We start from the raw sequence: 13,910 nt of genomic DNA on the forward strand, positions 1-13,910 counted from the left end.
GCTTCTATATTGTAAACGACTTAGTAATTTTTGCGAGGACCTTTTTTTCGCAAATTTTGCTAGGTCCTACAAACATGTTTCCCTACGGTAGCAAGTACATAGCATACCATCTTGGTTCACGAAATTTAGAGCCCGCGACATAGTTCTAAATACCACACTTTGCCGAACTAGCAAAATATTGAGCCCACGAAAATAAAGTTTTTTAAAGTATAGCACCCTCTACCCCTCCACCCTGCACGGCCGCGGGTAGGGTGATGGAATATAATTGGATGAAAACGATCTCCAAAAGTTCACTAATTTTAAGGTATCAACATTTATTGAGGTAACGCTTGTTTGCAAGTTTTGTCGTGAGACAGATTAGTATCGCCAATGGCGAGGGCACTAAAGCAAATCATGCCTAAGAAATATTATTTCATAGAAGCAAATTATTCTGACTCTAGTACAGATTCACACGTGTATATTATTTATTTTGACTCTTGAAAATAAAGAACACTGAAAAAGTAAACTCAGAATTTCTGAGAATGGGGAATCTAACCAAAATAAATTCTGATAAACTCAGGATTATCTGCAAGAAATAAACCCCAAAAAGCACCATCCAAATTTGATTAAAAATTAACTGGGAAAACTTGAAGCCCGAAATATAAAAAATTAAAATGAAAAGACTGCTTACTCGACAAAAGTTCTGCTGCATAATAAAAATAGGAATACAGTAAAGGAAAGTTATGGTAAGCTTATAATGGCAGTATGATAGTCACGTGCAAAAAGTGAATTTTGAGTTCGAAGTGAACAGTGGGTTTTGGCCGAATATTTTTGAATCAAATATTGAGTAGCTTCTCTGAGACTTTCACTACTGTTGAAGCATGCCTAGACGAAAACCCAGTTAATCTCATGAAGGTTGTTACCAGACTTTCACTTGTCTATTTATAAGCTAATTTTAATCGTAACCGTATTCATGGACTGTGGCCTAAGTGAACGACGTTGACATAAAATTAAACCTATAGAGGTGCCCAGCTATACCTCATTGAGTGGATTTACTAATTTTGTTATAGGAAAATATTCTTTCTCCAATCTCAGATATATAAAAAAAAAAAAAATCAACGAATGATGAATGCAGGTTGTCAGTTCATCTTTGTTTTATGTATACTCTTGCATAACAGCCACAGATTCATTTTGAAAATTTTACTGCAATGTAGATTTCAACATTCACAAAGTTTTTGTTTCTTAGTGCACAGGCACCAGGCATGCATGGGCACCATCCTGCTTTGAAACTGTTTTTCTCCCAAGCAGGCAATTCAAAAATTCATACTTTTCCAAGTGTTGATTGCCCACTTGTTACCCCGGGAAGTGCGCTTCTTACTGAGCACCTGTGCATTGCAGAGAAGCAACAGCCGCGAAACTCGCTTTCGCGGGTGTTGCTTCTCCGCAGTGCACCCGTGATCGGCAAGAAGCGCTCTCAACGGGGTCAACACTTCGAAAAATATGAATATCGCATTTCATCTCGAAGTGAATATGGAATAGTGTATTATTTGAAACTCCTATTCGAAATGATGAAGCTCAGAACTTCAAAGAATGAGGAATCTAGCCAAAAATAAATTTTGATAAACTCTATATTTTTGGCAAAATATAAACTCTAAAAAACACCGTCCAAATTTGATGATAAATTAACTCCGAAAACGTGGAACACTGAATCTAACTAGTGTTCCGTGTTTCCGGATAAATCCAAAAAATTCCTAAAAACACTCGCCGGCAGAATATTCGTCAATTTGGATTTATCTGATAAACTCCCATTTCAATGCACTAACGAAAAAAAAAAAAAAAAAGCTTTTTTACAATTAAGTTTAGTCAGTGCACAGGGTCAATGGTCCTGAAAAAATTGCCACCCCAGTTTTCTTTCAAATCTTGGACCATTGACAGAAGGGATCTTCCCGCTTTTCTCGTTGAGGTTTATTCAGGACAACAGGTCAATGTACTTTGGGGTCACGACAAAAGCCACTGTTCCGGTTTCCAGTTTGGGCCATACTATTTGTACTTCTTAGAGGAAGGAAGGGTTGTGTTTTTGTAACAGTGAAAACTATAAACCATGTAAATTTTATGATAGGGGGAACAGTGGGTCGGCAGTTGAAGATTTTATTTTACACCCTTTTACCACTCCGCTCGCGCAGCTGCGGGTAGGTAAATGGATAGGGTGGAATGAATACTAGCTTCTTAGCGACTACCTCTAGGAGCTTATTGATTTTAAGCTATCGACGTTTATTGAAGCAGCACTTGCTTGCAACTGTTGTTGTGGGACAAATTAGTATTGCCAGTGGCAATGGTGCCATCGCTGAAACCAGCCAAATAAAAATCAATTGATAAAGTGCAGTTTTTTTTATCTAGTACATGTTACACCCGGGTATTATTTATTTTTATTTTTTAAAAATAGAAAGTACTACAGTTAAGCTCTGAATTTTGAAGAATTGACATTCAAACAAAAATAAAAATTGAAAAAATCCCTCTGAATTTGACGAAATATGAACTTCGAAAACACGGAATCCTAGATATAATATATATAATGACTACTGTACAAAGGTTCTGCTGCGTAATAGGAATAGGAATATACTAAAGGAAAGTTATGGTAAGCTTGTAAAGGCAGTATGATCATTGAAGGTATTACTGATATGGTAAAAATGCTGTTGTAAATCTTTTTTAATCTGAAAGCATTAACTGATCCCATGGAGTGAGCCGACGTCATCAGTCTGAAGCGTGAAAACGGCACCTTAAATCCTTTTTCCAAGTGAAGCCAGCTCTGAGCTATGAAATCACGTGAAAAGCCTAGACAACAGCACCTAGTTTCCCCGATTCCAAAGGAGTGGAGTAAAGCTGATGGATTTTCGACTTCGGTCCCATTGGCTGGCGCACGTCGACGAGGCTCCCACTGGCCATTTCGCCTTAGTTTCAACAACACCTTACCCCATGGCGCTGTGTGCTGTCAGTGCACTGTTAACATGGAGCGCCCAAGGTCAGCGGGCCCAAGGGAGCACACGCGCTGACCGGGGACAAAAAGTATGCGGCAGACGAAACAAGGAAGCGGACGAGTGGCTTGCATGCTTTCGCATTCACAACTCATAAGAAATACTTAGGTCAGGTGTACCTCAAGCCTTTCTTTTTTTATATTACTACAATTTTGGTTTTATAAAAATATTATTATTAAAGCTTGACTTACACTTTGAGTCCATTCATTCTGTTTTGTGTCCAACAAAGTAATTGACTGAAACAAAGTTCCAAGCTCTTCCTGAATCGTCAAAGTCAACTTGCCAGAAATAAACAAGTGGAGGTTAACCAACTTACATAAGGACAAGTAAGTGGAGGTTAACTAGCTTATATAATGAAAAACTTGAGACTGGAAACAAATAAAAAATGAACAACCACACACACTGTCTCAAACGGCTTTGAGACGGTGTGTGTGGTTGTTTGTTGTTTTATTTGTTCCCAATCTCTGTCTTATTATTATGGAGGTCAGGCATTCAGGAAGATCCCAGAACTGGTGATTACAATATCCGAAGAACTGTTTTAGATGTTTGCCTCTCTGTAAGATGATGCTTATTGTCTTGTTCACCTTTAAAATTTCAGGCAGACCAACAAAGAAGCCCAAAACTGGCTGATTCCTTTGACTCCTGGTTCGGATATCACCGCCAATTTGTTGCAGGTATGCCTAACGCATTTCTCTTCTATCTTTTCTCCTACACTTATAAGTAGGGTTCTTCGTTTTTGGGTTTTATTTTCGGCAACGACTATTTTAACGTCCTTAAGTTTTATCTTGTTCCGATCAGGGTGTCTAGCAAATTATTATTTTGAAATTCCCTGATTTTTCCAGCTTTTCCCTGACAATTTCTTGTGAAATTCCCTAGCCACTGTGAATGTGGTTATATATAAGACCATTAAAACACAAAACACTGAGCATTGAGCACTGTGAGGATTATTTTGCACAGCCTTAATCCAACCTGCATATTCCGAAATATTCGGGTTTGTTCAGTCTGAATTAAACGAGCACTTTCTTGCCGCCGACATCGTCAATGAAGAGGCCGCTTCCGGAAACACAATGAAAACACGACGCTCAACCACACAGGTCAATAACCAAATGGCAGCATGGCCACCAGATGCATACTTTCGGATACTTTCGACTTAATTAGAGGGGCCCTGCGATGACTTTTTTACTAATTTTTAATTTGCACCGAATTTGAGTGCACTGAACGTAGTACCTTAATAAAACTTTTTTTTTTCTTGAATTTCGCTTTATTTTAAAAGTTATAGGCAAATCAAAATTACAAAAACAAGCAAAAAATAACCTCCTTCATGGTATCCTTGGTTGCTTGAGTGGCCGTGAACTAGAGGAGGGCTAGTGAGCTTAGCAAGCGCTTACGGCTGCCGCACTTCGTGTCAACAACTCGAGAGGGCGCCACTAAAGCATCTTCTGGCTAGGCTGTAGGAAGCGGGCAGCCAGGGCGGCTCACATTTCATTTGCTGCGCGATTAAACACTAATTCAACATGACACTTCATTGGCCACAAACGACAGCAAACACGGGTAAAGATCAGTTCAGAGTGAGGGTCACTTCGCGCTGCCAATCTGCGAAACGGCCAAACTGCCAGACAAAACTGCTCGCCGAAGGCCTTCAGGACGCTCAAAGGCGGTCGGATCCTCCAGTCCCTACAACCGCAGCGCCGCCGCGTACATCCGGGACCTTTCCGTGTCGGCGCCTGATCCCACTACCCCTTTCTAGTATGCGCCACCATCTCCACCGCTCGGTGGCAGGTATGTTGACGGGTCATTTCTTGTTTCCGTACTTTATAAACTGCATTTGTTTCTTTTCTGATCTAAAATACTGAACAAAAACTACTTTTATAAATAATTTAAACGGTTTGCGCCACTTATATTTTGTATTTCGACTAAAAAGAAGGTTTTAGCAGCTCTGACCTGTAGTAAGCCCAGGGCCAAAGGCATCACATATCGCATGCTTTCGGTACCGCGGGTCGCCCCCGTCGGTGGAGGAGGTTTCCGCGTCGTCCAGTTAAAATATGACGCACTGATCTAGTTACTCTCTCCGTACCCGCTGGCTTGTCCGAACCCCAAGAGACATGGAAACCGTAAAAAAGGTGGACGCTTAAGTATGATTGCAGGGCTCCTTTAAGGCTTGTATTAAGGTTTGCGGCTTTCCCATTTGTTACTAAATCTAGTTGCTCTAGCTGGATCTAGTCTAATGTCACGCACTCAATCCAGTTCAATCCAAGGCAATGCAAGGCTTGGACTGGATTTGTCGCCTGCTCCCTTTGCATCGGGTAGCATACTCTACATCGGGTGAGTAGAGTCTGCGCTCCGCTCTAAGCAGAATTTATTGCCTATTATTCTGCCCCCAAGTCCTCAAGTCTTTGCTCAGGGCACTCAATGACGTTTCCGCTCATTTTCCCTGACTAGGCTGGCTTTTTGACAATATCCCTGACAATTCCCTGATTTTTCCCGGTAATTAATATTTCCCTTCCAGTTTTCCCGGTCACTAGACAGTGTCCGATGTTTGTGTCCCCATTGTCCTCCATTCATCCTTGTATAGGGTTGCTCTTCCTCTTTTGTGCCTTTTAGGTTAGGGGTTCAAACCTCCCAAAGTCTTCAACAGGTTTCGCCCATTTTTCTGTTGGAGCCATCCAGCTTAACCTCGATTTTCTTTTGTGTGTCTTCCCATTTAGAGTTGTAGTCTGAAACAATTTAAGGTAAAAAAAATATATATTTTCTAATAGAAATATACGTTGAAATGACAAAAAATATTCCCCCATTCAGAAAATGACGTCACAGACATGAAAATAAAAGGAAAACCCAGAAACGAAGAACCCTACTTATAAGGCACAATAAAGCCTCCCCAATAGAAGCGCTTTGTAACTCGAATAATACTTGAAGGTGCTCAGAGAAGAGACATACTAGTTATTACATGTCCTATGATGAACGCTTTCTGAAGTCTTACTGTCCAAATATGCACATATAGTATTCAAGCTGAGGCTTTACTATATTGTAAATGACTGAAAATCTCATTTTTGAGGTCAAAGGATTCAAAGCGGCGCTTCTGCTTTGACCACCGTGGTCGAAGCAGACGCGCCAAGTGCAAAGCAGGTGTGTCCAAATGCCATGGCAATAAAAAACTTTTTTTTGCTTGGTTAATGGAGATGTACTCGGACGTGCACCAATAAGGCTTTATCTGGTTGATCACGTTGTTCGCCATGCTGTGTGTCCTCACTCAATGAGCCGTGGCATGCCTGCCTTGCAGAAGAGCAGTATGATGGTATTGCGTGCAAATGGAAGACTATTTCTTTCTTGAGGTAGGCTTGTGGGCATGAATATTTAAAAATGTTGTAGCTTTGTTTTTGTATGCCGTATGTTGCAATTAGTGAAACGGGGGCACTTCGATTCACCAGTGTGCTTAGGGGGTCGAGAGTTGCAATTTGTTTTGAGGAAATGTAGGTACAGCATGGATGAGAAATATATGTCGTTGTTTGCATGTTTGTTTGTTGCCTCTACCTTTGTTGTTTGCACCCTATGGCCTGCTCATGTCGTGAAGTTTTTACAAATGAAGACGCCGAAGGTCTACTCTACTCAGAAATTACGGATTTTAGCATAGTGTACCCTTAGTCCTTTGATTTATGACTACTACATATTATTCTTTTTTACTGTTAGAGCCCGCATCAATAGTCATTTCGGTATTCACATGCAACCTGCGTCCACAACTTTACTTCCACAGAGTTTATCCACAATCGTGCGTTGCAGGACACCAATAACATGATATCGGTGCTGCAGTCTTGAAAGTAACAACATCGTGTCTGGCATGCTATAAAGTACCGTAATAAAAATTGCAGTGGCTTAGCTCGGCTATGCCAGGATATACGTAGCGTAAGCTTAGGTTCAGCTGGTTATTCTTAGCTTTCCTGGTTGTCTAGGATTAGCTTGATTATCATACTTACTGCTGCTTCAGTGACACACACACAGTGTACGCATTATGCACTACCTCAAGATCCGATGAGTAGAGCTTCTCCGCTCTTCTTTATTGCAGAGGAGGCGCCGTGTAACCGAGTTTTCGGTTGCATGTCAAAAGATCCGCAGGTGGTCCAAATTAATTCTCAGTCCTTTGCTGGGGCGTGCCAGATGCCCGTCGTTGGTTAGTCCAGCTGTGCGCCGTGTTGTTATTTATCAAGCAACCAAGCTGCCGCCCAGAACAACCGGACAACGCGAGCCACAATCTCGAGCAGGTGCATGCGCACAGTGTGTGCATCGGGGACTGGCCCAGGCGCCATACCAGTCCTGCCCGTTCCGTCACTGCTCCTCGCGCATGCGCAGCACGGCTCTCCAGGAGCCATGCGAAACTGCTCAACCTCGGCCGGCGTAGCTTACGCTACAAAATATTCTTTATTGACCAACTCTTACATTCAGGTCTGGAAAATTGCGGACATCACTCGCATCGACTCGCCCTTCCTCTTTCACAGGTCACAGTGTTACGGTATATCTAGTAACGGAGTTCCAAGAGTGCCCCATCATCCGCGGGCATTCTTCGGCGCGACCTCGAGGCCGACCTCAGGTGCTTTCTTCGCCCTGTTTCAGCTTGGCAAACATCTGTCCCAGCATCTGGTTGCAGAGTGCGGCGTACGGGTTCATCTGCACCACCTGCGCCTTGGCGAACTGGCTGCCAAGCTTGGCCGCCCGCTTGAAGTCGACGAGGGCCTCCTCATCACGCTTCTGCAGCCGGTAGATGAGCCCCCTCTGGCAGAGAGCCTGACAGGCGGCGTGACCCTTGCCCTCGCTGAGGTTGATGGCATTGTTGAGGTCCTCGAGCGCGTCTGCAATTGGGACGTGGTTCCGTCACAGTTGTCGTAGCCCTTCACCATGGCAAATGGTGGGCGGATATTTGTGCACTACAAGGCTTAATTTAGGGTGGTCATAGTAGACCCTTTTCAAAACCCCATTGAGCAACACTGGCAGTCGTCATTTCTTGGGCACAACGCGCGAGACTGGATCCGCTTAGTTTATGCCAAACGCTGATGCAGCCCTCGTAACGGCGTACTCAGATAATCTACCAAAATAAAGCTAGATCAAGATTTTCTTCCCGCTAAGGTTGGGTTTTTCTTATTCAACGAGCGATTTTGATAAAACCGAATCGGGGGTTAATTTTTGTGGTTTATAGGGATTTACCGAAAACATTAAACCATAGTTTTAGGTCGTGCGAAGTGGGCACAAAGTTAAATTAAGATTCCGTTATCCTCCGCTTTGATGCAGGAGATATTGCAATCATGTCTTGAATTGCAACACTTTGTGTCGCTGAGAAGGAAAGACCTTTCTCTGCTATTTATATGTGCGTTCAAACAAGGACTCAACATGCAATGATGTGTACAGCAAGTGTTCCCTCTCTGTTCCCTAATATTAAACAGTGCACAAAAAGTCGGCGGAAGAGAAAGGGACAGTGGAACGAAAGAGCGCTGACTACCAATTGATTTATTTAGAAAGAAGTGAAAAGAAGGAAAAATAAGCCACGAAAATTGAACCCCACGGGAAGTGAAGACAAGATAAAAGAAACAAAGAAAACGAAGTCTCTTCCGCCGACTTTTTGTGCGCTGTTTAATATTAGTGATGTACCAACTAGCTCAAATTACCACTTTACTAGTACATCTCTGTTCCCTCTTTTTTCTTTTTTTTTTTTTTTTTAGTTTTGGGGCTTTCTTTCTGGGGCTACTCTGGATCCACCCCTGGTTTTGTCAGGACACTTTTTGTTAAAACACATGTTTCATAACTTTCGTTTCATGGACAACTTTTCATCAACACATGCTTCATGAGAGCTCATTTTGTGAACATATGTTTTTGTGACGTTCCGTCGACAACATACTTTTTCTCCAACTCTATCTTTCTCAGATAGAGTTGGATTACAGGCCTTAATTAATTTGTTGGATGTATACCGGAACAATAGCGGACCTCCTAAGCTATTTCAATACAGCAAAAACAAATCGGCGATCCCTAGCCCTAGGCTTCCAAACAGACATGCTTCACTCTGTTCCGCTTGGAGAAAATGCATTATAATCCAAGGCTCAAGATTGCACCAACCCTCGTTGGGATGCCAGCGGCCGTGGCAATGTGCACAACAAAGAGCTGTCCATGACATGTCGCAAGATGTGCCGATGAATTGAACAGGCGCACATTTTGATGAAACCTCTTCTTTGGAGCTGCTGCATAATTTTCTCTGAAATGCCACCACACGTATGATCCAACCGTGAAATGCCTGCCTCCGCACCCACTAGATTATTGTACTAATACGCAATTCCCACCCTACTTCGCAGCCCCCGTTCCTACACGGCGGGGGGAGTGCTAACTCGCCGCTGACCCCCCACTCTGCACGGCGCCGTGCCATAGGTCAAGCACTCTACGACGTCAACCCAACAACTGCGCTCCTTTGTTAACACTCTCCCGTTGCCTTCCTACAGTGCAACCAATACCAAAATGAGCAAGTGGGTTCATTTAGGTGTTCTCATATAAAGCTGCTGCCTTAAAACTAAAGAGCAAAAACTGGCGATCACTTATTTGTGCTACCTGTGTCACGCTTTACACATCGCCTCGCCCATCTTTTAGTGTCCCTTCACAGTCTCAAGTTTCGCTTACGCTCAACGTCTCCTTTGATCCGAAGAGCCTGGGCACGGTTGTTGTATCCTGAGGCTCTCCGGGGGCACAGCTGGATCGCCTTGCTGAATATCTCGATGGCTTCGTCGATTTTTTGCATCTCCGCAGCACGCACCCCTTCCACCTCAAGTTCCTTCACTTCGGCCGGTGTGTCCGTGTCCGACTCTGTCGGCAGGGAAAGGAAGCAAGACAGGGGAAGTGAAGACAGACGTTTTGTGTAGTGTGCATCAAGGTACACTAAAAGCAACCTTGAAACCCGCATCCGTGATGGCGTGTTTTGACCAGATAGTTTTGGCCGCAAGACAACGTTGGCCGGCCGGAACGGGCCAACGTTGTCGGAAAGAGAATCACACTATAGTAGGTTACAAGTCAAGAAGGTAGCGGCAAATGCCCCTCTAAGGGAATCATATATCCCTCCGCCACCTCCGCATCCAATAGCTCCCCATCGTTTCCGTGACATTGCGGCCAACGCGCGAGGAGGGTCTTGCCTCTCTGTACATATTTGCTTTATCTTTCGACTTTTACTTAGCATTGTGGAAGCCACGAGAGGGAGATTAGAGTTTTACTCCTCCGATGGAAACAAATACAACTTTCGGGGATTAGGTTCCTTCTCCGATGGATGCAAAGGCTGCTTTCAGGGGCTCGGTTCCCCCTTTGATGAATACAAAGGTCGCTTTCTTAAAAAGTGGGATGGGAGACAAGTTGGCCTCACTCTGTAGCCAATATATATTTATTGAAGCCGAACAAGGAGCGTTTCCAGTGGACTCTGCTTTCGACTGCGGAGGAATTTGAAACGCATCACGCTTGTGGGGGGAGATTCTCCTACCTTCTTAACTTGTTACCGACTATAGGCAGTTGTTGAGACCAACCAAAAACAAGTCCCCTTTCTCTGGCTGCATGGTCTTTTTGGCAAACAAGCCTCTGGTTTGCAACTCAAGGTTTTAACTTGCTAGGGTGCTAAGGGATTGTCGTCTGCAGTTGATGCCCCATCAAAAGCTTGGCCAGCCTTTTCCTTAGGGGTACCAGGGTTTCCCTGTAAATTAACAAAGTGAGGTGAAGGTCACTGAACTTCTTAATTAGACTCTTTACAGTTTTAACCATCCTCTCTTCTTCCCCATTAGACCGTGGATACCTGGGGCTTGACGTGACACACTGGAACCTGTAGTCTCGCGAAAAACACTGAAAATCCGCAGATGCAAATTGCATTCCACTGTCCGAAAGCACCAGCTCGGGAATGCCATGCCGCGCAAAAATACTTTTCAGTTTGCATTTCGTTTGTGAAACAACACTTTTGAGAACCAGACATACCAAAAAAAACTCCACATCTGTTTGCCTGTATCGCAACAGCAAAGTGATTGTGACACTGCTTTTATGTTACTTTTCAAGCCGAACATTGGTAGGAAATATTGATTTTGGATTGGTGATCAGTTAAAAATCAACATTTCTTAACTGAACAATGGGTTCAAAATATTCATCTTGAACCGATTGTTGATAAGCGGCCCAGCAGCAAGACATGCAAAGAACTTGGCATGTTTGTGAAACCAAAACACTCTGTGCTCAAAATTGACTTTTTTTTCTCCTCCATTCTGCATTGGCATTATATATTTCTCACTTATGGATGCCAGCAGTTGCAATATTCACTGGTTCACTCGTTATAGCTCTAACTACAACATGCCCTTCCCTGACATGCTAAAGTTTGCAATGCTTTGAAGCAATTGAATGAAACAGAACTTTGTTGGTAGTTCTTTGTATATTGGCTACATATGTTTAAATGAAAACAAAACCCAAAATTTAATTTAGTCTAATGTTTATTAATGTCAATGCAGAAAAGCATCTATCTGACATCCATTCATGACAAGTCTGTCAATGTATTTTTATTACTTGGTATATGAATAAAATATTTTTATGAAATGTACTTGTGATGCCATTCATTTTGTGCTATCACTTTTTACTTATTGAAAAAGCCCCTCCTTTCCTTAAAACTAAATCAATTATCAGAGTCAGTCATATATGTTAGCATACGAAATGTACAGAACACTAAATGACAGTCCACTCCTGTCAATGAGACCACCACTGTTTTTATCAAAAGAGGTCATACTGATGTTAAGATTAGGATTCTGTGTTTCGGAGTTTGTAGCGTGAAATTCGGAGGACGTTTTTTTGTTTGTTTGTTTGTTGTTTTTTTTTTTCGCTGAAAATTTGGGGCCAATTCTTTGAAATCCTGAGTTTAGTTTACTGCATTCTTTTAAAAATTCAAAAACAAAATAAATTAAGTTTGGGTACCATGAACCATTGTCCTGAAAGGACCTCAACGAGATAAATTAAAAGGCAAACCCCTTTTGTCACTACTATATTTCAAAGGAAACTGAGGTGGCATCTCACGACCACTGACCCTGGGTTATTTGTAAAACACCATCTTTTTTGCTGTTTATTTTGTCGTGACTTCGGAATTCTGAGTTTTTTAGATAAATCCGAGTTGACGAAAAGTTTACTGGATTTATCTGAAAGAACGGAACTTGGAATATGAGGAACACCGAGTGGAGAGCGTGAATGCGCACAACTTTATAAACGAGTAAGAAACTGGCCTATAAAGCGCTGATGAACGCCGAATCGTGTTGAAGGAATCCATCACTTTCCAAGTCAACAGTTAATTACACACCAAATATACACTGTGCACCAACAAGAACCTCTCCATTTATTTGTGGTTTTGATGTTTTCACCATCTGCCAAAATGTAAAGAAAATTTTCTAAAAAAAACGTTCTACAAATTTTTTTTTTTAGAAAAAAGTGGGAAGCGGTGCTTGAACACACACACACATACATAGTAAAGGAAGCCCCAATTTTTCGCCAGCTCCCTTTCCCTAACTGATGTAATTAACTTAATAATCACACACTTCCCTACTAGCTATATATATATAGCAGATGTAGTGGCATTTACAATGTACAGGGTTTCACAAAAGAAAATTTACACAGTCTTTTTTTCCGCAAAAATAAACTAGGCATCGCTGAACGCTCATTCTCCGCCCGAAGGTAGAGCTAGAGATCACAACCAGATGCCAAAGTTTCAGCCCGATCCGATAACTTAATCAAAAGTTATGAGTGATTTTCTGAAAATTTCAATGGAAAAATGGCGGCCGACGGAGTTTTCAAACACATGGGGCTCTATGGCACCAGAAACCGAAAACGGGCAAAAATGGGCTACATTTTCCCATTGAAATTTTCATAGAATCACTTATGGGTCCATATCACAAGAGCGAATGACATTTTAGCGAACGGCGACATTTGAGCGAATGGTCGTTTTAGCGAATAACGGCCGGGCGCGCGTTAACCCATCCGTCGCGCTGCGCTTTACGCCGCTTCGCGGCGACAGTCTGCGGCAACTCATTACAAAAATATGAACTCACTTGGCCCACCCGAAAACGCCGCTTCGCGGCGTCCGACTGTTCGCTAAAGTGTCATTCGATGAAACGTGGGCGTTCGCTAAAACGTCATTCGATCAAGTGAGTGCCTCCCGCTGCAAAGCATTGCCACAGAACGCCAGAGAAACCAAAATTAATATTGGACCAGCTTCGTCTCTAATTTCTTTCCGTGACCTTGAATCCCGTGCGCATTTGCGCGCAGCCCACTAGCGTGGCATCAATCCGCTTCGACCATGCCAAAGCTGACCTGATATTTCTGCGGAATCCTCGTCGTCGCAAGAGAATCCCAGTTCTGAAAACAGGGGGTTGAAGACCGCCTCCAAAACAGCCTTGTCGTTGGCCGTCGCCATGACTCCTGCTCGTGTGCCGAGTCGCGGAGACTTGCGCGCACGCTTGCCACAGACCAGTTTGACCGCTGCTTTCTCGTCGCCTTCGACGCCCTCGGGGTACTTTTATCACAACGCAAATCTCTGCAAGATGACACTCCGCGGCCTCTCAGCCTATCTCCTCATGAGTAACGCATCAACAGAGGTCTTTTGCAAAATGAGCACAAAACGAAGCGTACACGTCGAAGGAAAAATACAGCTGTTCGCTTTGTACTGTAGTCACCGTATCAACTACGCATTTACCAGCCGACGGGCCCACAATCTGACGAAGGCTTATTGCTTACGTGTGTCCGCGACCGTAATGAATCTTCAGTCATTTGCTTTGACGTGCCAGATGCCATTCGTTGGTTGCTACGCAAAACCGGCGTAAAATACAACGCAAAAAAAAAAAAAAAAAGAATGCAGGATTACCACGGTTTATTTGTTGTGCG

General features: G+C 43.0%; 2 protein-coding genes across 2 annotated transcripts in view; one reads left to right on the forward strand and one right to left on the reverse strand.

The window, feature by feature from the left end:
* LOC8029935 overlaps positions 1-11,589 on the forward strand; it is a 51,091-nt gene extending 39,502 nt beyond the window's left edge. The window contains exons 7-8 of the mRNA XM_040216162.2: positions 3,610-3,685; positions 7,614-11,589. Coding sequence (XP_040072096.1) covers positions 3,610-3,641 — 32 coding nt within the window. The 3' untranslated portion in view covers positions 3,642-3,685; positions 7,614-11,589. The remainder of the gene's footprint in view (positions 1-3,609; positions 3,686-7,613) is intronic.
* LOC8029936 (tetratricopeptide repeat protein 36) lies at positions 7,369-13,770 on the reverse strand. Its single transcript, XM_029979994.4, has 3 exons — positions 13,341-13,770; positions 9,657-9,839; positions 7,369-7,849 (listed from the first exon to the last, which is right to left on the reverse strand). The coding sequence occupies exons 1-3, from the start codon at positions 13,441-13,443 to the stop codon at positions 7,587-7,589; spliced, it is 549 nt and encodes a 182-aa protein (XP_029835854.2). The 5' UTR covers positions 13,444-13,770; the 3' UTR covers positions 7,369-7,586.
* Between the last annotated feature and the right edge of the window lie 140 nt (positions 13,771-13,910).

The sequence above is a fragment of the Ixodes scapularis genome, unplaced genomic scaffold, assembly GCF_016920785.2.
Source record: "Ixodes scapularis isolate PalLabHiFi unplaced genomic scaffold, ASM1692078v2 PGA_scaffold1__304_contigs__length_218370807, whole genome shotgun sequence".
In the NCBI taxonomy this organism is placed as follows: domain Eukaryota; kingdom Metazoa; phylum Arthropoda; class Arachnida; order Ixodida; family Ixodidae; genus Ixodes; species Ixodes scapularis.

Excerpts from the sequence above, each read along its gene's own strand:
- LOC8029936 (XM_029979994.4), bottom strand. The coding sequence starts at position 13,443 with ATGGCGACGGCCAACGACAAGGCTGTTTTGGAGGCGGTCTTCAACCCC. Across the intron at positions 9,840-13,340 it reads GGATTCCGCAGAAATATCAG|AGTCGGACACGGACACACCG; the intron begins GTCAGCTTTGGC and ends CCCTGCCGACAG. Across the intron at positions 7,850-9,656 it reads GATCAAAGGAGACGTTGAGC|ACGCGCTCGAGGACCTCAAC; the intron begins GTAAGCGAAACT and ends TCCCAATTGCAG.